Source organism: Dipodomys ordii, unplaced genomic scaffold (genome assembly GCF_000151885.1).
Source record: "Dipodomys ordii isolate 6190 unplaced genomic scaffold, Dord_2.0 Scaffold1, whole genome shotgun sequence".
Classification (NCBI taxonomy): domain Eukaryota; kingdom Metazoa; phylum Chordata; class Mammalia; order Rodentia; family Heteromyidae; genus Dipodomys; species Dipodomys ordii.
Genome location: NW_012267217.1, coordinates 28,526,967 through 28,550,808, shown reverse-complemented (window position 1 = coordinate 28,550,808; position 23,842 = coordinate 28,526,967). Strand labels below are relative to the sequence as shown.

Below are 23,842 nucleotides of genomic sequence, written 5' to 3'. Positions count from 1 at the left end.
AGTGGTAGAGCACTTGCCTTCAGCTGAAGAGCTCAGAGACAGTGCCCAGGCCCAGAGTTCAAAAAGATAGGTCATGCCTGTTGAGCACTGGTGGCTCCTAGTTGTAATCCTAGCCTCTCAGGATGCTGAGATCTGAGGACCAAGGTTCCAAGAGAGCCAAAGAATTATAATCCAAGAGACTCATATCCAGTAAACCAGCAAATAGCTGCAAGTTGAGGTATAGCTCAAATGGCAGAGCACCGACCTTGAGACAAATTGCCAAGCAAAAGCAGTGAGGCCCTGAGCTCAAGCCCCATTACTGGCATGCCATTGTTCCTTCTCCTCCTCCTTTATGCTTTGAAAGCAAAGAACATATTTCTCCAGCTTGTCCTATTACTAGTTGGAAGAGCTATGCCTAACATGCTCAGTGTGCCCTCCCAGCTCTCCATCCACAAGACAGAAGACCCCGATGACAAGCGTTTCCTCATGGTGATGAAAGGGGCCCCCGAGAGGATCTTGGAGAAGTGCAGTACCATCATGATCAATGGCCAGGAGCAGCCACTGGACAAGAGCACTGCCGACGCCTTCCTCATGGCCTACATGGAGCTAGGTGGCCTGGGCGAGCGTGTACTGGGTAAGTACAGTGGGAGGATGCCTGTGCTTCTCCTAGATATGGAAGAGTAGGCCTCATGAGCTATCAGAGTAGCTGTGACATCACGTAGACTATATCAAGAACAATATGAGAAGCTGTAGATATAGTTTAGTGGTACAACACTTGCCTAGCGTGTGGGAGGCTCTGGGTTGGAGGCCCAGCACTGGGAAAAAGGAGGAGGAGGAGGAAAAAGAGGAACAGGAAGATAAGTAGGACAAGAAGAGGAGGGGGAAGAAGAAGACCAGGAAGGGAGAAAATAGGAAGAAGAAGAAGAAGAGGAGGACAACAAAAATATGATAACTGGATGGTAACATGTAAGAGGATAATGCTACGCTGGGAGCCAGTGGTTCACATCTGTAATCCTAGCTACTCAGGAGGCTGAGATCTGAAGACCAACTTTCAAAGCCAGCCCAAGTAACAAAATCCATGAGACTCTTATCTTGGATTAGCCACAAAAAAAAGCCCGAAGTAGAGCTGTGGCTTAAGTGGTAGAGTACTAGCCTTGAGCAAAAAAGCTAAGGGACAGTGCCCAGGCTCTGAGTTCAAGCCCTAGCACAGGCACACACACAAAGAGAATGTTATATGCTGGCACTGAGGAGGACTGAGTTGCTTCTCGGCAACCAAAATCATACTTTATGGAAAGAGTCACATCTTAAATCTGGCCTTAAAGGGAGGTGGAGGAATATGTCCAAATAGAGGAGCCACGAAGGCAAAGCAAAGGAATGGAACTAATGCACACAGGTTGAAGCAAGCAGTCCATGGTGCTACAGGGTAGATGAGTTGGCGCTAGGGTGGGAAGCAGGGCCAGAGAAGTAGATTGGAGGTTGTGCTTTGGAGGCCTGGAATTTGTGTTGAGGAACTTGGGCTTCAGCTTGCAGTCAGTGGAGAACACTGAAGACTTTACAACAGGGATGAACTGGCCAGGGTTAGCCATCGTGTTTGCTAAGGAGAGTGCTTGGTGGCGGCAGGGAGGGGAGAGATGCTAGTTTCAACAGGTCATTGCCCTTATTCAACTAAAACAAGTTTGAAATTTGATGCCAGGTGCAATGCAAAAGTGGTGTCTGGAGAAAGAAGCTTCATAAAGGCAGAATGGGTGAGACTTAGCAGTTAATTAGAGGGTAAAAGTGACTTTAAAAATGACAGTAAATTCAGTGCTGGTGGCTCATGCCTGTAATTCCAGCTACTCAGGAGACTGAGATCTGATGAGCACGGTTCAAAGCTAACCCAGACAGAAAAGTCCATGAGAGGGGCTGGGAAGGTAGCTCAGTGGTAGAGCGCTTGCCTTGCATGACTGAGGCCCTGGGTTTGATTCCTCAGCACCACATAAGCAAAAAGAAAAAAACTGGAAGTGGTGCTGTGGCTCAAGTGGTAGAGTGCTAGCCTTGAGCTGAAGAGCTGAGGGACAGCGCCCAGGCCCAGAGTTCAAGCCCCACGACCAGACCCCCCAAAAAAAACAAAGAAAAGTCCATGAGACTCTTCTCTTCAACTAACCAGCAAAAAATACAGAAGTAGAGGTATGCTTCAAGTACAGCACGAGGGGCTGGGAAGGTGGCTCAGTGGTAGAGCGCTTGCCTTGCATGACTGAGGCCCTGGGTTTGATTCCTCAGCACCACATAAGCAAAAAGAAAAAAACTGGAAGTGGTGCTGTGGCTCAAGTGGTAGAGCCCTAGCCTTGAGCTGAAGAGCTGAGGGACAGTGCCCAGGCCCAGAGTTCAGGCCCCACAACCGAACCCCTCCCCCCAAAAAATAACATCAAGTATAGCACGAGTGTAGAGCAAAAAAGCTGAAAGAGGGTATCTTGGCCCCCAGTTCAAGCCCCAATACTGGCAAATACACAAACACACACTAAAAAAATTATACCTTCAATTGTAAGAGTAGGAAAAAGTAATCCCGAAACTGAGACAGAGCATGTTAGAGACAGAAGCAGTGTTAGAAATACTGTCACTACGGGCTGGGAAGTTGGCTCAGTGGTAGAGTGCTTGCCGTGCATGCATGAGGCCCTGGGTTCAATTCCTCAGCACCACATAAGCAGAAAAAGCCAGAAGTGGCACTGTCGCTCAAGTGGTAGGGCGCTAGCCTTGAGCTGAAGAGCTGAGGGACAGTGCCCAGGCCCAGAGTTCAGGCCCCAAGACCGACAAAAAAAAAAAAAAAAAAAAAGAAAAAAAGTAAAAGAAAAGAAAAGAAAGAAATACTGTCACTGGAATAATCTCTGAGGAGATCATCTGTTCCACTGCTGACTGTAGGGCCCCTGTTCAAAATTACAGAATAATGAATTCAAGAGAACAGTTCATGGTTAATAATAAGGCTTAATAAACACCATGAAAGTGCTTGCCAGTAGACATGGAATCTGTGGAATGTCTGTTGCTATAGGATATCTGAGTTTCTAATGCAGATAAAATGTACAAATGAGATGCTAATATCTTAAGCACAGCTTAAGTAATACACAGACCCTGCTAACCTCTTTTTCAACACATGATTGGCCTGCATCTGACCAGTTGCTCGGGAAACCTCCTGTTTGACCTCTTGCAGTCTGCTTTACTCAAATGTGAAAAACAGCAAAACATGCTGAGAATTAATTTGATATAAAAGCTGATAAGAAAATCATGATGGGGAGGTCCTACCAGACACAGGAATGGAAGTACAATCTCCAATTGAAATGTCGATGGCTTAGAGACAAGGATGTTCTACCACATTCCTCGTGACTTTTCTGCTGTGCTTATCTTTCTTCGGGATTGGGCTTTGTACCACTCCCCACAGCTCCCTAGATACTCCTCTATTTTATACAATATCATTTTGTACAAACCAGCATGGGCTAGTTTCTCTGCCTGAAATAATCCTTCCTTCCCTTCTTACCACAGAAAACATCCACATCATCTTTTGACTCTACATAAGTGAAGGTCTCTCTACTCTACGACGTTTTATTTACCTCTTCAGTTTTTCTCCCACAATAACATAGACATTCTCAGAAGTAAAGGATATCTCATTTGTTCTAGTGTAACACTTGTCTAGAATATAACATAGGACCTAATGAATATACAATACACATCTGTTTGGGGTGAAATCCATCTTTCCTTTTAAAAAGTGCATTGTGGAGCAAGGTGCTGGTGGCTCACACCTATAATCCTAGCTGCTCAGGCAACTGAGATCTGAGGATCGTGGCTCAGAGCCAGCCCAGACAAAGACCATGGGACTTTTTCTCTTCAATTCCCCCCCCCCACACACACACACAAGCACACGGCACAGCACAGCACAGCACAGCATAGCACAATATGGAGCTGTGGCTCAAATGGTAGGGTGTTATCCTTGAGCAATAAAAAGCACAGGGACAGCAACCTAGGTCCTGAGTTCAAGCCCTGTACCGACAGCAAAAAAAGAAAAAGTGCATTGTGGAATTGAAAGAATTAAATCAATTTGGTTCTATTCTATTGTACTCTATTCTATTGGCTCTAATGAATTGGTAAAAATAGAAAATGACTATCTGGGCGCTGGCAGTTCATGTTTGTAGTCCTAGCTACTCAGGAAGCTGAGATATGAGAGTTGGTGTTCAAAGCGGCTTGGACAATGAGACTCTTAACTCTGACTGAACACCAAAAAGCCAGAAGTAGAACTATGGCTTGAATTATATAGCACCAGCCTTTAGTGAAAAAGCTAATAGACAGTGCCCAGGTCCTGAATTCAAGCCCCAGTACTGTCATAAACACACACACACACACACACACACACACACACACACACACACATATGTTTACTATATATATATATATAGTAAATTAGTTTTAAAAAGTGTATCAACTTGTCCTCCCTTTCCTTTCCTTTTATTTTTTAAATTATTTATTTGCTTACTTATTTCTTTAGTTTGGTGCTAGGAATCAAAACTAGGGCCTGTTATTTGTTAAACATGTGCTCTACCTCCAACTCCCCTTTGCTTTTATCATTTCTTATCCTAATTTCATTAGTTCCAAAATCCATGCCTCTTTACAGGTTTCTGTCATCTCTACCTGCCAGAAGATGTGTTTCCAGAAACCTACTCATTTGATGTAGACACCATGAACTTTCCCACTTCCAATCTATGTTTTGTGGGGCTCTTGTCAATGATTGACCCCCCTCGATCCACTGTGCCAGATGCAGTCGCCAAATGTCGGAGTGCAGGGATCAAGGTGAGAATGACTGTCGTGCTTAGGGAGCCTCTTGTACATGTCACACCCCTCCCTCCTTAAAGTCATGTGTCATAGGAAATGGTCAGTATTTAGGGCTCTAAAATCCATTTGTCCTTAAGATATTGAAACCATAATACAAATTCCATCAATCATGTTAATATCAAGACTGTTAAAGCAACATTACAAACAGACACCTAGAGACTTTTGTTTAACTAACAAAATGTCATCAAAGTGAAAAGTTTTCCTCAAATGTCCAAAAAGGGAATGCAAAATAACATTAAGTGTGGGCTGAGAAGGTGGCTCAGTGGTAGAGCGCTTGCCTTGCATGCACAAGGCCCTGGGTTCGATTCCTCAGCACCACATAAGCAGAAAAAGCAGAGTGGCACTGTAGCTCAAGTGGTAGAGTGCTAGCCTTGAGCTGAAGAGCTGAGGGACAGTGCCCAAGCACCTGGGCCCAGAGTTCTGGTCCCACAGCCAACAACAACAACAAAAAACCAACCAAACAACAAAAATAAGTGCAAGGAAAGACCCAAGGGGATCAGTGTGTTCTTCAAAGACAGTTGTATCTTCAATCTAGAATTTTCCATAAGGCAAATCATAGCAACCATAACACTATTCTACCAGATCCTGTAGAGTAGGGAATACTGACCACAATTCCTACTTTGGCTAGCCGAGTTCCTCATTGTCCATTAGTCCCTATTGTCTATGTTTTAGGTCATTATGGTTACAGGTGATCATCCCATCACAGCCAAAGCTATTGCCAAGAGTGTAGGGATCATCTCTGCCAACAGCGAGACAGTGGAAGACATTGCAAAACGTCGCAATATTGCTGTGGAGCAAGTTAACAAAAGGTAAATATAGAACTAACAGAGTAGAAACACAATTTCTTACCTACAGGGTCCAATTGGATAACCAGGAATATTAAGAATCCTTTGGGTTTCATGCACCTTCCCTAGTGAGCATGATGGGTATTTATATGGGTGTTCAGTTGGCTTCATAACATATATATATATATATACATATATATGTATGTGTATATATATATATGTATATGAGGGGCGCTGTCCCTCAGCTCTTCAGCTCAAGGCTAGCACTCTACCACTTGAGCCACAGCAACTCTTCCGGCTTTTTTCTTTTTGCTTATGTGGTGCTGAGGAATCAAACCCAGGGCCTCATGCATGTAAAGCAAGCGCTCTACAACTGAGCCACCTTCCCAGCCCCAAACATACTCTTTATAATTAGTAAAAATTGAATAGAATTTTCCTAAATAACCAATTTTTCCTTGCTTCTCCTCTTTCTTACTTTTTTTGTTGTTGGTGGTGGTGGTCATGGGACTTGAACTCTGGGCCTGGGCACGTCCCTCAGCTCTTGAGCTCTACCACTTGAGCCACAGCACTACTTCCAGTTTTCTGAGTGGTTTATTGGAGATAAGGGTCTCATGGAGTTTCCTATCCGGGCTGGCTTTTAACCAAGATCCTCAGATCTCAGCCTCCTGGAGTAGCTAGGATTACAGACATGAGCCACGGGCACCCGGCTTCCTCATTCTAATGGTGTCTGTCCTTTGATCCATGCAACTGTCCATGTATTATCTATTAATTTTTCAACAATCATTGAAAATTTGTTGAAAAATTGCTGTGGAGTGCCAACTATTTGCCAGACTCTTGTGCCAGACCCTGTAGCTATATCAACAACTGCACAGGTGCTGCACTTACCCTTGGGAAGCTTTCTATCTAGCAAGAAGAAGATAAAATCAATTGTGATATGATCAGCATAAAGAAAGAGGCACAGGAGAGGAGCAGTGTAGATTGTGAATAGTTTAAGTGAATTGAAGACATCAGAATCTCAAGTTGGAGTGACCTGCTGAATTCAGCTCTCACGTACATAGAGAGAAGGGAAAGGTCAGTGAACTCCTTTGAGTTTCCCAGGCACTTCTACATTTTAGGAACACCTAGCAGTCAGGTGATAAATTATTACAAGGCAGCAAATTGCCAGAATGACTGCCTCTGGGCCTAGAAACAGTATCTGAAATCTGTAAGCACTGCTTTGTATAAATAACATCCCTAAAACAGATTGAGAGCTTGTTTGCCTTCTTATTTGTGTGTGTGTGTGTGTGCATGTGTGCGTGCGTGTGTGTGTGTGTGTGTGTGTGTGTGTGTGTGTTGGTACTAGGGCTTATACTCAGGGTCTGGGCTCTGTCCTTAGCTTTTTTTTTGCCCAAGGCTAGCACTCTACCACTGTAGCCATGCCTCCACTTCTGACTTTTTGGTAGTTAAAGACTCACAGACTTTCCTACCCCAACTGGCTGTGATCTTTAGATCTTAGCTTCCTGAGCAACTAGGATTACAGGTACAAGTTACGAACACCTGTCTTTCACCCAGTTTCTTGTCATAAACGTTTTTTTCTTTTCCTTTGAATACATTATCTATGTTGTTCTGTTTCAAGGCTCTACTTCCCTCTTCCAACGCATGTTGTTCAAAGCTCCTTGTGTTCTTGCTTCTGAATTGGCCATCTTTATCTTTCCCCCAATGGTCACCCCATTTGGCTGTAAGATAAAAAGACAGCCTGGCTGGTTCTTGCCCTTGCAGGGATGCTAAAGCAGCTGTGGTGACTGGCATGGAGCTGAAGGACATGACTCCGGAACAGCTGGATGAACTCTTAGCCACCTATGCAGAAATTGTTTTTGCCCGGACATCCCCCCAGCAGAAGCTGATCATTGTGGAGGGCTGTCAGAGGCAGGTGCGGAGATGGCAGGAACTGGATGGCAGGCTGGGCCATTGGGAAATGTGGAGCAGAGTTTGGGTGGGCTAACACTCTGTCTTCCTTTAAGAAGCTCCCATTGCTGCACACTCCTTAGCTTTCTGCACTTTATCATGGAAACCTGGGGCTTCTGGCAGCCCTGCACTGGTCTCTGTGGTAGTGTAAATACAGAAGGATTTAAAAAATATAAAGATATAAAATAAAACATTTAAAGACATAAAATGCAGTCTTCCCTTGTTGTTCACAGGGTTCCAGGAGCCTCCAAAATCCACTGATGCTTAAGTCCCAAATATAAAATAATAAAAAGGGTATTAAGAGCATGAAGCCCTGATTTCAAGCCCTCATTCTAATACACACACATCAACATTAATAATAGTAATAATAGTCAGGCACTGGTGGCTCATGCCTTTAATCTTATCTCTCAGGAGGTTAAAATCTGAGGATTAGAGTTCAAAGCCAGTCCAGGCAGAAAAGTCCACAAGACTCATCTCTGCTTACCCAGGAAAAGCTAGAATTGGAGGTGTGATTCAAATAGTAGAGCACCAGCCTTGAGAGAAAAGGCCAAGTGAGAGGTCAAGGATCCTAGTCCAAGCTCAGGTTCTGGCTAAAGTAAAATGCGGTGATGTTTGCATAGGATCTATGACTATCCAGTATACCTTAAATCGTCTCTAGGTGACTTATAAGACTTGGTATTACGTAACGGCTATGTAAGTAGCTGTTATAACATTTTGTTTGGATAATAAAGAAAATGTATGTACATACTTAGTACAGATGCAGTTTTCTTATTCTAATATCTTTTGTGCCAGTGCTGGGGCTTAAACTCAGGACACTGGCACTGTCTCTTAGCTGTCTCTTTTTTACTTCAAGCTGGTGGTGCTCTATCACTTTTTGGTGGTTAATGAGAGATAAATGTCTGATGGATTTGCCTACTTGGGCTGGCTTCAAACCTTAATCCTAAGATCTCAGCCTCCTGAGTGGCTAGGATAAGCTACCAGTGCCCAGCCATTTTCCCAATATTTTCCATCCTTAGTTGATTGAATCTGAAGACAAGGAACCCACCAATATGAAGGGCCCACTGCATAAGAAACCTCTGTTTAATTGGCATAAACTTTTTTTTTCATGTAAATGCCTCTCATTCCAAATGCTTGTTTTGTTTCTGAGATTTTCATCCTTCTCTTTTCCCAAAATGAGCCCTTCATTTTGGCTCTGATAGTCATGGAAGCCTTGAGATGAAAGGGGAACTGTGTTCTTGTCCAACCTGTGGCCTACTAAACCTGCTCTTGTTTTTCTTCACGGGGTACCCACAGGATGCTGTTGTAGCTGTTACAGGGGATGGAGTGAACGACTCTCCTGCTCTGAAGAAGGCAGACATTGGGATTGCCATGGGAATAGCAGGTTCTGATGCTGCTAAAAATGCAGCTGACATGGTCTTGTTGGATGACAATTTTGCCTCGATAGTCACAGGGGTGGAAGAAGGTAAATGAGGTCTCATGTCTTCTTGGCAATTGGGTTGCCTGCGAGACTAGAAGCAAGTTTTATAGGGAGACACATCTTGCCTAGGTCGCCTGATCTTTGACAACCTAAAGAAGACCATTGCATACACCCTGACCAAGAACATTGCTGAGCTCTGTCCCTTCTTGATCTACATTATTGTCGGGCTCCCTCTGCCCATTGGCACCATTACCATCCTGTTCATCGACCTGGGCACAGACATTGTAAGTGACCCTGAAGGAACATCCCTGGGCATAAAACGATCATAGTTGTTACCTTCCAGGACCCTGAGATGGACAGAGTCAATGCTTCTCAAACTTCCCTACAATGGGGCTTACAGTTGTGTGTTTCTACAGGCTGCCAAATTGACACTATTCTGCTGGTCCACAGACCACACTTCAAAGCAAGGCATTTAGTCATCTGTCAAATGTTTGCAAATTAAAGCCACTTCACTCCATGGAGAATTGTTCAACACCTGAGTCTTGAGGCTGGGGATGTAACTCTGTAAGAGAACATTTGGATTAGACTCTCCATGCCCCCCCACCTTTCCCTGCCCCCCAAAAAAGAGTCTTGCTGGGTGCCAGTGACTCTTATCTGTAATCCTAGCTACTTAGAAGGCTGAGATCTGAGGATCACAGTTCAAAGCCTGCCTGGGTAGGAAAGTCTGTGAGACTAACTAGCAATATGCCAGAAGTGGAATTGTGGCTTAAATGGTAGAGCACTAGCCTTGAGCAAGAAAGCTAAAAGACAGCACCAGGCTCTGAGTTAAGTCTCAGTACCAGCACATGCAAAAAAAGTCTTGATCCTCCAAAACAATATGCCTCCCTATTGTTGGGGAAGATGAAGTAATGATCCAAATTGTCCCTATGCCTTAGGAGGTGGGGGGAAGGGGACATGGGGTAGTGGTTAAAGTAATAACTCCATAGCCACCTCTTGTGGTCCAGAAGTACCTCCTCTAAACACAGTGTAAAGTAGTAGTTATTATGATATATAAATATAAAGCCTTGTCCTGCAATAATAGCTTGCCTAAACTAGACCCTCCTATATAATTATATAATAATATATAATTGTGTGTGTGTGTGTGTGTGTGTGTGTGTGTGTGCGCACATGTGCGCCTGGACTGGGGCTTGAACTTAGGGCCTAACTCTCTCTCTCTCTTAGCTTTCTTGGTCACAGCTAGTGCTCTATTACTTAAACCATAGCTTCTCTTATGGCATTATGTTGATAAACTGGGGATGAGTCTCTGGACTTCTCTGTGAGTTATAGGCTTAAGTATGTATACCCTTAAACAAAGCTCCACAAAAGTTTCCCCATCTGTCTTTGGCTTTATAAGGAACAAGATAAATTTATATCACAAAAAATGGTCCTGCAAATTGCTCTTTCCTCACCTGTGTGATCTGTGTCAACACAGGGATGACCCTCACATTTTGAGGAGACAACAGATGTCTTTTCTTTTGAGGGGAATTGAGATTCCCAGAGGGCAGCATCCCAGGGATACAGCTGTCTGCCACCATACTAGGCACACAGATTGAGTTTTAAAACTGGCTGCTCTTAAATTCCACATAGACAATGCACCCACCATGTGTTGTTTGCACTCTACATGGACCAGTTCCACCCCCCAACTCTCCCCACATACACACCAGGCCCACCCTCACTAGGCCATAGCTGTTAACCCTTCCTCTGAATAGACAAAGTTATGCTTCCTGGGTCCTCTCCCCTCTAGATTCCCTCCATTGCCTTGGCCTATGAGAAAGCTGAAAGCGACATTATGAACAGGAAGCCTCGCCACAAGAAGAAGGATAGATTGGTGAACAAGAACCTTGCCATCTACTCTTACCTGCACATTGGTATGAGGAAGGGGTTCCTCCCTGTCACACAAGGGCCATCTCCAGAGAATCCACTCAAATCCCAGATACAATTAGCAAGTGTGCTTTTCCTTTGGGGGTGAAAGAAGGCAAAAAGGCCAGGCAGTTCTTTGAGGCTAGCACATATCCTAACTCCATACCTTTTACTCTTCTAGGTCTCATGCAAGCCTTGGGAGCTTTCCTGGTATATTTCACAGTCTATGCACAACAGGGATTTTGGCCCACCACTCTCATTAACCTTCGGGTACAATGGGAAATGGATGATGTGAATGATTTGGAAGACAGCTATGGGCAGGAATGGGTGAGTTAGAAACTCTGCCACCAATAACACCTGCTCCTTCTTTCCTCTCAGTGTCCCATGTGGACTGACATTCACTGGATGGCCTTGATGAGACAGGTTTGGGTGGCTTCTCAGTTAACAGGGCTGAGGGTGGGTGGTAGGATATTCTTTGGGGACATATATTCAGTCTTTTCTAGGAATCAGCCTCATCTCTCATTTCTCTGTCCTTTAACAGACAAGGCACCAGAGGAAATATCTAGAATGGACAGGCTACACAGCCTTCTTTGTTGGCATTATGATCCAGCAAATAGCAGATCTGATCATCAGAAAAACCAGGAGGAATTCCATTTTCCAACAGGGGCTCTTCAGGTACCTCCCATGCTGACATCAGCATCCTTCCATCCCTGTCAGATGCCAGGCTCTGCCAATCCACCTACATGTGGCTACACTTGTCACCCATAAGATGTTGATCCCACCGGTAGCATGGTCTGCTGAGTCCATAATCGCAGAGCAGAAAGATTTGATCATCTGTTTTCTTTTGTATATGTTGCAGAAATAAAGTCATCTGGGTAGGAATTGCCTCTCAGATTATCATCGCCTTGATCCTCTCCTATGGCCTTGGAAGTGTTACAGCCCTGAGTTTTACCATGCTCAGGTGAGTTTGCTTTCAGCACCAAGGAAAGAGCTAGCCTCAATTCTGACCTATAGCAGCCAAAATAAACACTAGGCTTCCCGCAGGCTCCCCACATCAAGTCTTTCCAAATAGACCAAAGGGACTCTGCTGCATGAACCTGGCTTTGGACCTCAAATTCCCAAAAAGAAAAACTGTTGTTTTTTCCAAGCCTTACCACACCATCATCCTCAGCCAACAGGTTGTATCAAAGGCAGATATTGCTCCTAGCAATCACAATGCAAGTTAAATAAGAAGCTTTGCAGGTCCATGTTGTGTGAAGGTTAAGATGAAATCTCCTGCTGGTGGGCTAGGGTCTGAACTCTTTGCACAAGCCAGGGCTTACCTTCCTCTCTTCTGTTTCTAGGCCTCAATATTGGTTTGTGGCTGTACCACACGCCATCTTGATTTGGGTTTATGATGAGATACGAAAGCTCTTCATCAGGCTCTATCCTGGAAGTGAGTAGTAATAATGTTGTCTTTTAAATACTAGGCTGGAAATCAAACCCAGAGCCCCATATATGCTAAGGCAAGACCCTAGTACGTCCAGATCAGCAGCATGATTGTTGAGATTCTGTGTACCTCTTCCCAAGACTCTCCATTTCTGATTTACTTTTTCCTATCCCTACAGGTTGGTGGGATAAGAACATGTATTACTGAGACCATATCATTCACTGAGTCTCCCACTGACACATTCTTGCAACTGGAGCTCTCTGGACAGCATGGACATTGTCAAACTCCATACCACAGAGACTTTCATAACGGAGGAAAACACTGTAGAAAGTATACTTAAGTTTTGTATTTAAAATTGAGATGGTACTGTTTATTTAACATATGTAAACTTCAATATGTTTATATGTATATATAGCTCATTATGTTAGACACTGGATAAGCCCAGCATCTGCTGGGATGTACTTTAAGCTAATATAAGATTGCTCAGACCTCATTTCCTCATTTTTATAATAGCCCATGACCCTCTCTGAGATTTCTGTGTATCCATTGAGAACAAATATATTCATGGTCCCTTTGTTCATAAAAGGGTCTCTCTGTCCATGGCTTAGGAAGTGGAAATGACATCTGATAAACATCACAACAGCACAGATGACTCTAGTTTTGACTCAGATGTCTATTTTTTTTTTTTTAGTATTAGGGTTTGAACTGAGGGCCTCAAGATTACTAGGCAGGTGCTCTATAGCTGAGCCATGCCTCCAGTGCTAAGATGTCCTTTCTATGACAGTTTCTCACCATGACAAGATCCCAGCTACCCAGCCCTTCTGTGTCTCCCCTCCCACATCTCCCTTCACCCTACAACCATCTTCCTGCAGAAGGAGGAGGAGTCTTTCTCCAAGTCTTTCTTATATATCCTAACTTAGAATGCTCAACTCATCCTAAGGCACTCTCATTGGTTAGGATTCAACCACAGCGAGAGCTGTTATGACTTAAGTAATAAAGTAATATTTATTTCTTGTAAAACAGTTGCCACGTTCTCTCCAGCAATAATTTTATGTCAGTCGTCAGTCTTGTTGTGTATTGTAATTTAGACAATCCTATGTGAGATATATATATATATATATACACACACACACACACACACACACACCCATACTGAGAGCCCCAAAGAGGCTCATATTTAAGTAAAACATGTTTTATAAAAGCTAGTCTCATTGTGTTGTTCTAATTTGTTATCTTTTCTTTTTAGAATATAACATAGAATACAAAAAGATGAAATGTAATTTTCTTTGTTTTTGGATGTGTGTGTGTGCATGTGCACACGCGCACATGCGCACATGCATGCCAGTATTGTGTCTTGAACTCAAGACATGGGTGCTGTCTCTTAGCTTTTTCATTCAAAGCTGGCTCTCTACCTCTTGAGCCACAACTCTACTTCTGGCTTTTTGGTGATTAATTGGAGTCCCAGACTTTCCTTCCCAGGCTGGCTTCAAACTGGGATTTTTTTTATATCTCAACCTTCTGAGTAACTACAATAGCCACTGGTGCACAGCTAGTTTTGGATTTTTGTTGTTATTTTGTTATGGGTTTGGTTTTGGTGTTTTTTTTTTTCTTCTTTCCCATCATTTTACTTACCCATGTAAGATCTGGACATGTAAGGTTTTCTTTTTGGACTCGTTTTTCACCATACTGGAGCTGTAGGCCCTGTCTGGGACTCCTTTCAAATTAGGGAAAGTTGTTTTCACAGCCTTTCCATCAATTGCACGTCCAGAACTGATTTGATCAAATTACATTTGGTTAAACTTTCTCCAAGGAGTGGCCTCCCCATTCACAGCAGCCTTTCACATAAGGGCATCTGCTACTGGTGACTGTTTGAGGCAGGAGGGGTGGGGGTAGCTCTGGAACATGGGCAAGGGGAAACTTGAAAGAGGGAAGGGGCCATCACTGTGACTTTGCTAATTACTTAGATGGTCATGTTCAGTGTTCATTGTGTGTCACCTTAACCTAAAATAACACTTCCCTTCTCATGGTTTTGAATCTCTGGTTGGGTTATAATTATCATAAAACTAATCTCCCATTCGTAGTTCAGTAAGCTGGAAATCCTTTCCAGTATAAGAACAGCCTCATTCCAGTCCTGAAAATTCAGGAGATGATTTCTAGACTTCAGCTAAGAATAACTTGCCCTCCCATCTGGCCCTGCTAAGATGCTAGCAGCTAGCTCTTGGTCCTACCAGGGTCAGCAGGAAACAGCCAGCCACATAGCACTGAGCATACAATTTAACTTGAGTTGTGACGGAGGTCAAAGGGATTTAAATTGGAGGTAGAAGTCTGTTAGTTATAAGTTTTAGGGCAACCGACTGGGGTAAGCTACCCATCTCAATCCACCAATGAAAGAGACATGAGGTAGAAAGGGACAGAGAAAGGAGATTTATTTATTCGGCATGGTCACATTGGGAAGAAGAGGTAAAGGGATTCAATGACGCCTGAAAAAAATCTATCCCTGCCATCTCAGGGGACCACACGGAGGCCGGCAGGCACAGAAGAAGGTTTATAAGGTTTATTAGAAGGGCCATATCTCCCCCGGGAGAGGGGGCAGTATGGCAGGTGGTAGCCCTGTGGCTAGAGGTAGAGAAGGTACTCTGCGTGTGTAGGTAGATCTGGGCAGAGAGTGGGAGTGGCCAGCTATCCTGGCAGGAACTCTAGGGCAGGGAGGAGCTCAAGTCTGGGTGGAACTGGAGGGCTACAGCTGCCCCTGGGGAAGTAGTGGGAGTGGCTGGGGACTTCAGGTAGGGAGAATGCCTACAACCCCAAGTCCATCTTTCAGGATCTGACAGGAACTATTGAAGTTATAGAGAAAGGGGAGATGAAGGAGGGGTTGGGGCATGCATAGCTGACAGAGCTTGAGCCTTGACCAGGACAATAGGCTGACTGATCATTATCTCAGTTCTGGCTCTCCAGGGCTTCTGGAGACATCCTCAGTGCTGTCATCATCTGAAGGGAGCAATCTGGTCCCCATGAGATAATTATTTTTTCTTATAGGCACAGCTTCACTTGCATAAGTAATTGCCCACATTTGGGGTATGATCTGTCCTTCTGGGTTTGCTATTGATTCCATCCTTTGACATAAGCAACAGAGACTCAGGAAGAAAAGGTTAAAGAGGCAGGAATTGAGCCAGAGAGAACAAAATGGAGGGAGTCAAGAACATTGCCTGGAGAATGATGGAAGCGGTAACATTGTACTCACTGTACTCATAAATCAATATGCGGAATTGAAACTGTACTACTTAAAGATAATTTAAAAAGAAAGGTAAAAAAGAAGCTTCTCTGGAACTGCTTTCATATTGATAGTTACTTATTCTGAAAAAAGTTGACAGTGTAAAATGGCTAAATAACAAATTTAAGGAATCCTATCAATGAGAATGGTATAACAAGGCAGTTTATGAAGTGACAGAAAAAATAACAATAAAATCCTGTTTCTGAGGATTTTGTTTTTTAAAGGGACTACTTAATTATGTCCATAAAAGATCAGTGTAGATATTTTATTAGTGTATATAGAGGGGCTCATTGTGATATTCCATGCAAATTCATATCCTACTTTCTTTTTGCCTTCCTGTGTCCCACCAGTTTCTGGAGCCAAATAGTCCCTCTTTTATATTCATGTCATTCCCCCACACATTTTTAAGGTCTAGATTCAATATACAAAAGAAAATATGTGATCTTTGTTCAAGTCTGACTTACTTTTCCTGACATGATGATCTTCAAGTTAATTGAAATCAAATTGGTATTGCTGATTTGCTTAAAGATAAAGCGAGATTCGTAGATTGTACTTTTTTCAGTCATGGGGCTTGAACTGTGGGCCTGGGCGCTGTCCCTGAGCTCTTTAGTTCAAGGCAAGCACTCTACTACCTGAGCCACAGCACCATCTCTGGTTTTCTAGTGGTTAATTGGAGACGACAGTCTCACGGACTTTCCTGCCTGGGCTGGCTTTGGACGGTGATCCTCAGATCTCAGCCTCCTGAGCACTCACTTTGAGCTGAAGAGGTCAGGGACAGTGCCCAAGCCAAGAGTTCAAGCCCCAGGACCAACCAAAAAGAAAAAAGATTAAAGGACCAAAGGCATTTAGAGGAAAATGAGGCAGGATGAATTGAGGAAGATGAGGCCTGGTGAAGGCAATTCAAAAATATGGTGTTTAGAAACACAGAAGCACCATCTATGTTCTGAAAAGACAGGATGCATTCCTTCCTGTGAGATGCATTTCTCACCCAAAGAATTAACATTTCTTTGGTAGGATGCATGCCTTCCTGAGAGAAATGCTTCCCCCAAAAGTAAGCAACCTCTTACCCAAATTGTAGACAACAGGACACCTTTCTTATCTTGAGGATAAACATCTTTTTTATTGTAAGATGTATTTTTATTTGGAAAGATGCCCCAAATCCAGAAACTCAGGAAGTGACACCAGAAGTGATTAGAGCAAAGATAAAACAGCTATCTTTGCCTTTACCATATAAATACCCCTAACAGCCAAGGAGCTGTGTGTGTCTCCCTCTCCTTCCTTTTGAGAGCTCACACTCTATTATAGTATGCTCCTGACTTTCTGCTTGTCTGTGTATCTGGGTTTTGCTTTTTGGTCTGCTTATTTGCTTGCTTGCTTACTTATTAAATAAAGCTCTGTCAAGTTTTTTTTATTTTTTGTTTTTTACCATCATGACTTGTCTAGAAATTTTTATTTTGCGATCAAAGTCAAGGACCTCAAGTGGAGAGTCCCTACTTTTAAAGGGGAACTTCACAAACCTTCACCTGCATCCAGGGACAAGACCAAAAAAATGAAAACCTCAAAACACATTGTGGCCCAGTGCCAGTGGCTCATGTCTGTAATCCTAGATACTCAGGAGCTGAGATCTGAGAATTGTAGCATGATGTTAGTCAGGGCAAGAAAGTCCATGAGATTCTTGTCTCCAGTTAATCAGCAAAAAGCCAGAAGTGGAGCTGTGGCTCAAGTGATATAGTGCTAGTTTTAGGAACAGTGCCCAAACTCTGAATTCAAGCCCAGGACTGGCACACACACACACACACACACACACACACACACACACACACACACACACGACCTACATTGTGTCTATGTATGAAGATGAAAGCTGTTGAACAATGAGGGAATGGGGAAAGATAGCAATAGAGGGAATTATTATTCTGATTAAAATGTGCATGGTGATCTTTTGGGTAAATGCCCAAAAATGGGATTGCTGGGTCTTAGGGGAGCTCTGTGTGGAGTCTTTTGAGAAAACTCCACACACTCTTGCAGTATTCTTGAGAAGTTACAGAAAATCTTTGCTTATTATTTCTATTGATCTCCTTGTTGCTTCAATTGGGAATAAAAGGGCTTTGTGATAAAGGCTCACTTGATCTGAGGATTGCAGTTCAAAGACAGCCTGGACAGAAAAATCCTTCTGAGACTCTTATCTCCAATAAACAACTAAAAAAAAAAAAGCCAGAAATGGAGCTGCGGCTCAAGTGGTAGAGTGCTATCCTTGAGCAAAACTGTTCAGGTACAGCGCCCAGGCCAATGAGCAAAAATGTCAACTGGAACAAGCCATCCAGCCATAGCACCTAGTCCCCTGGGACAAAGCCAGTCCTGGCAATGAGAGATCATGGAGAGGAGTAAGAGGGGATGTTGACACAACCTAAATGGAATCACTTTGTGCCTGCCCTGTCAAAACTCACCAGAGCTAGGATATCAAAAGAAAATAGCCAATGATATTGTTGGTGGGAGTGTAAACTTCTGCAACTACTTTGGAAAGTATGGAGGTTCCTCAAAAGACCACACATAGAGCTCCCCTATGACCCAGCAATCCCACTTTTGGGCATTTACACAAAAGACCACAAACAAGACCACACTAAAGCTACCAGCACAACTATGTTTATTGCAGCATTATTTACCATAGCTAAGATATGGAACCGACTCAGATGCCCCTCAGTAGATGAATGGATCAAGAAAATGTGGTATATATACACAATGGAATTCTATGCCTCCATCAGAAAGAATGACACCTCGCCATTTGTTAGAAAATAGAAAGACTTGGAAAAAATTATACTAAGTGAAGTAAGCCAGACCCAAAGAAACATAGGTCCCATGGTTTCCCTTATCTGCAATAACTAGTATATGTCTAGGACGAGTAGAAAAGGTCAAAAGCTATGTACATACGACCATATAAGATGATGCTAAGCAAAATGAACCCTGAGGTTTTATCTTTCTAGCTGTTGTTTCTAATGTATTTATAATATACTATGTGATTTTTTTGTTTCTTTTGTTCTTCCCCCATGGTACAGCTCCTGTTTTCACTGTATTTGATGTCGGTACCCTGCATCTTGTATATACATTTTTCTAATTTGGGGAGGGGAGGGGAAATAACAAAATTCTGAAATAAGGATAAAGGTTGACCCATTGTAACAATGAGATACACAAGACACTATGTTGAAAACGAACTTTACAACTTTATGTGGGAGGAGTGGGGAGGTCGGGTGGGAAATGATGGTAGGGGAAAAACAAAGGAGGAGGTAACAATGCTCAATAGAAAATGTACTCATTACCTTACTCATATAACTGTAACCCTTGTGTATAGTATCTTTACAATAAAAATATATATACTAAAAATATAGCTAATGAGCATGCCCATCTAATGTTCATACCTGTCTTCTAACTAGACAGGAAGTTAAAGTGAGTCTTAGACTCAGAACAGTTAGGCTTGGTAGCTTCCTGGGTCTCCCATACATACTCTATAATCTAGACATCTACCAAGGCCTCCTGTCAGCCCCTTAACCATTCCGATCCAGTCCCAGCTTTTGACTGCTTATTCCTAACCAGCCTACTATGCTTTCCCCTACCCAGTCACCAGGTGTCAGAAGTAGCTAGGGACATTTTCCACCAACTCCAAGACCACCTGGAATGCAGGAGATAGGAACTAGCCAAGTTATCCAATTTTTAATTTTCTGCCCTGAACCCTTCTTTCTGCCATTTCTGTGCCATCTAGTATTTTTTTTTTTGGTCCAGTTGTGGGGCCTGAATTCTGGGCCTGGGCGCTGTCCCTCAGCTCTTCAGCTCAAGGCTAGTGCTCTACCACTTGAGCCACAGCGACACTTCCAGCTTTTTCTTTTTTATGTGGTGCTGAGGAATTGAACCCAGGGCCTCATGCATGCAAGGCAAGCACTCTACCACTGAGCTACCTTCCCAGCCCCTGCCATCTAGTATTTTTTCTTATTGCTCAGCCCCTGCCTTATAGGATTTCTTTCAGATTTTATCCAAAGACACACACACACACACACACACACACACACACAAACATGTGTGTGTGTGTGTGTGTGTGTGTGTATGTGTGTGTGTTCACCACCAAGGAACAGTCACTGCTGCCCTCTTCCAGACCGGACAACTCTGCCTTCTATCTCTAATGGCAATGTCCCTTGCCACCAGGAAGTAGCCAAAGAGAGTCAGTGCCCTTTATAACTAGCAAAAGGCTTAGGTCTGCCTGGGAAAAGGGCGACTTTCTCTGTGTCAGTATGCACGTGGACATCTCCCACACTTTCGTTCTCCACGCAGGACCACGCATGTCTGCGTCCAGAAGTCCCCGCAGCGCCTGCGTTACCCTGCATGACTGGTTACCTCCCTTTTCTCTGAGGTCACATCCTGGACCTCCCCAGTCAGACTCTGAGGTCACCTCCAAATCCATATGGCTACTCCTCCTCCCACCCTCTCCGTATATTAACCTCAATCCTGCCATAAGTTGCTCCTTCCCTTGCCCTCCCTTCCTTTCCTTCTCTGTGAGCCTTCTACCACGTGCAGGCTGGCAATATGCTCTCCCCTCAATAAACTCTTTTCTGCCTGAACCAGGTGGCAGTTTCCTTTTGGCTAAACCTTACAAGATACAGATAGACAAACACACAAAATGATAGAGAAAGAGTACTGTTTATATATGTATATGAGCATACCTATGCTTTTAGGTGGATGAACAAACTCTGATGGAGGAGTTTTGTAAGAGAGGTTACCTGTAGTTAATGAAGAACTTGTACATGTTCGACTCAGTCCCCACAATGGCTGCCAACCATATCATGATCAAAATGGGGGAAAGAGAAGACACTGAGGCAAGTAGAGTTACCTCCCTCATCCACACAGGATATATGCTGCAAGCTCTCTTCAGGCTCTTCTTTCATTCAGGAATTCCACAGAAAGATGGCAGACAAAATGGGGGTGGAGGTTCTGTTCAGTTAAAGCTCTCTGTCCACAAATTCACCACCAGATGAAACAACTTATAACAGCACACCGTTCACTCATCATTGACGACACAGACTGAAAAGCAGCACCAGCTTCATTCTGTTCACATTCAGTCCAGCAGTATAACCTGTATTGCTATTCTATTCCCCAGTAATAGCACCTGTCACGCAGTCTTCAAAGGAAAGTTAATCACTGAACTCTCCTCCAGTGGCAGCACACAGTGGTATGCAGTCCAACAGTGGGGCTGCTTGAACACTCTAGACAACAGTGGCATCTGGCTGAGGATGGCCACACCTGGCCACTCAAGGCCACACGTGGACAGTCTCATTACACGGATACACTGAGCCAGCTGACTCACGGTCCTTGGGAAAAGACAGTTCTGCTTCTTTGCACAACCACTTGGCATTGCTTGGTTCCAAATAAACAGGCATTCCTAGACTCCTTTGAACTGGTTAGTTAGTTAAACTGTCTAGTTCCCTCTTCTAAATAACTTAAAACCTTTAACATGTGCTGTTTGTCTCTCTGAGGGTCACCATTTTTACCTCATTAAAAAATAAATCCTTGCACAAAAAAGGGAAAGCAAGCCATCTTTACTCCTTGTTTGGGTGTATGTTTATTTTTTCTTTGCCACTACTAGGGATGGAACTCAGGGATTGGGTATGGTCCCCTTGCTTTATGAGCTCAAGGCTACAGATTGACTCACACCTCTATTCTGGCTCTTTGTTGGTTAATTGGAGATTAAGAGTCTCAGAGACTTTCCTGCCTGAGCTGGCTTTGAACCACAATTCTCTGATCTCAGCCACCTGAGTAGCTAGGATTACAGGTGTGAGCCATCATACACAACTTTCAGGAATATTCTGAGTCCTTTCTCATATTTACTGTTACTAAGTTGAATCAATATTCCATTCTCTGAGCCCTGCCTGCTTGTCTTCTGTTTACACACTCGCTTCATTTATGCTAATTTTTTTCTGCTTCAGACCAGCCCTCAGCAGGTTCCTTTCCATCCAGGCCCATCCTACTTCCCAAAGCTCCCCTCAGACACTGAGCCCAATTTGGGTGGTGTTTATCTCCTTGGTCCAAAGATTCTAAGATAAAAATGCCATGAAAATCTCAAGTATAAACCTGATTGGCTTTAGTAGACAAAAGCTCCCTTTAACAAAGTTGTAAAAGTCAATTGAGATACTCTGACTAAAGCATTTTAGTCCACGAACTTATTTCAGGTTTGATTGTGTGGTGGCGGTGGCTGACATTGTATTTACAAAATGACATATCTTCCTCCTGCTTTTGTCCTTGCAACAAATTAAACACCTGCAAGGAATAAGTACTATGTATACTATAGTGGGACTGGCCTTTGTAGAGAGAAAGATTCACCTGTAAAGGAGAATGCTTACCAGAAAGCATGTGGACCAAGGGCAGGATAGAACACAGGCAACAAGAGGCACACAGTGCTATGAGTATTTAGGGAGACTTCTCTGGGCAGGTTACAGAAAAGGATATATCAAGGGGTCAGTGTTAGGTCTGCCCAGCTGAACAGCCCCCTCTCCCCTTCCTCTTCATGAAAGACAGCACATAGCCTTACCAGAAATCACCTGCTCAAAACCAGTACTCACCTCACTTATCAATCACTTGACTGTGAGGAGTTCACAGAGGATCCCAGGCTCTGAGGTCACGTCCATATCCACTGAGGTCACTTCCTGAACTTCCCTGGTCTTGCCTCCTTCAGCTAATGAAAGGTTCCCTAGGCTCTGAGATCACTTCCACATCCTCTGTGATCATACCTCCCAGCCTTTCCCTATATAATGCCTCTCAACCATAAGTCCCTCCCTCTTCTTCTCGTCCTCCTCTTCTCCCTGTCTTTTTCTTCTCTTCTCTCTTTGCATGCCTCCATCTCATTTAGGCTAGCAGTTTGCTCTCCCCCCAATAAACTCTTTTCTTCCTGAACTATGTGGCAATCTCCTTTCTGTGAACCTTATAGCCAGGCACAAAGATGTAGGACTTCAATAATGGGAATGAGGAAGATGAAGAAGCAAAGGCCAGAGATGTGCTCAGATAGGTCACAATGTAAGCTGGCTCTCTTCAAGGCAAAGTTGCTGTAGGGCAGAGACCCCTCAAGGTCCAGCATACCACCTGGTCATCCAAGTTATAGTATCTATTGACTTAACCCATACAGACAAAAATAAGATTATCTATGAAACAAAACTAGTCAGAGCATCAGGGGAAACAAAATAGTCAGGGGCCACATCAGAGATCTGCACAAAGTTACCTGATACTAAGTTGATGTTATGCTAAATACACAGATAGTTAGAAAGGGGTTTTGGAAACAGAGACAAAGAAAAGGGACAGGCCTTCAGAACTTGGCCCCCCAGCCTTATCAAGGGTTCTGGTTCTGTAAAATGCAAAATTAGAGATTATTGATTATTAAAAAATAGGGCAAAGCATTTAAGGTAGAACCTCTTTGTAGAGAGAAACTCCAGGTTAATTATTAAAGGGAAATTCCAGAGGTAAAGACCCAAAGTGAATTAGGGAGTGAAATAATAAGTTGAACATCAGATTACTGAAATGTGGTAAATAACAGCAGAATTCAGGAAAAACCCAGAAACCCAGAAGGTGGTTTTGCTTTAGGCTTGGTAAATAGGAAGTTTGGAATGTGTGAAATATGTCTTGCTAAATAGGAAGCTTGGGACATGTTGTGGTAAACATCATTTAAACCCCTAACAAAGGGAAAATCCGGAATATTGTCTTTGCTTCCGACTTACTGCTTTGTTTATTAGAAATTGCTATTTGTGATTATTGACTGCTGATTCTGCTTCTGTCGCATATACTGCCACCTGTGTGTGGCCCTTTTCCTTTTATAAGCCATGCCGTGGGAGAGCTTGGCTGCTAAACTCCACTACCCAACGAGTGGGGTGTAGTCACTGCATAGCTAATAAAGACTCCTCGCCCTTTTTTCTGAGTCGGTGGATGTTTTTGCAGGAACCAGGATTCTAGAGTCCCACTGAGTCATGAGAATGGCATTTCCAGATGTTGTCCTCTTCTTTTGGCATTAGGCATACCTGGTCCTTAGTCTAGTTTTATAGCCACATCTGTTTACTCTATATGCACACTCATTAGACTTCTAACACAACAGGAAGAAGGCCTGGCTGGAGGATGATGGGAGAAGCTTCCTCATTCCTTTGGCAGTGAATGAGCTGGCCTTTGCATTGAGGAAAAGAAAGGGGAACTGCACTTGGCAGAGACTATGTGGCCCTTCCCAGCACTTTTGTTCCTATAATGCCACA

The 23,842-nt window shown here is 43.5% G+C and overlaps 1 protein-coding gene across 2 annotated transcripts in view; it reads left to right on the top strand.

Annotated features, from left to right (window-relative positions):
* Positions 1-12,551, top strand: part of Atp12a (ATPase, H+/K+ transporting, nongastric, alpha polypeptide) — a 29,751-nt gene extending 17,200 nt beyond the window's left edge. The window contains exons 10-21 of one of the 2 annotated variants that reach the window (XM_013025612.1): positions 421-613; positions 4,613-4,788; positions 5,503-5,639; positions 7,374-7,524; positions 8,853-9,021; positions 9,106-9,260; positions 10,760-10,883; positions 11,057-11,202; positions 11,417-11,550; positions 11,735-11,836; positions 12,219-12,310; positions 12,483-12,551. In XM_013025612.1, coding sequence (XP_012881066.1) covers positions 421-613; positions 4,613-4,788; positions 5,503-5,639; positions 7,374-7,524; positions 8,853-9,021; positions 9,106-9,260; positions 10,760-10,883; positions 11,057-11,202; positions 11,417-11,550; positions 11,735-11,836; positions 12,219-12,310; positions 12,483-12,511 — 1,608 coding nt within the window. In that variant the 3' untranslated portion in view covers positions 12,512-12,551. The remainder of the gene's footprint in view (positions 1-420; positions 614-4,612; positions 4,789-5,502; positions 5,640-7,373; positions 7,525-8,852; positions 9,022-9,105; positions 9,261-10,759; positions 10,884-11,056; positions 11,203-11,416; positions 11,551-11,734; positions 11,837-12,218; positions 12,311-12,482) is intronic. The other variant, XM_013025700.1, reaches the window with a different exon arrangement.
* Positions 12,552-23,842: the final 11,291 nt, after the last annotated feature.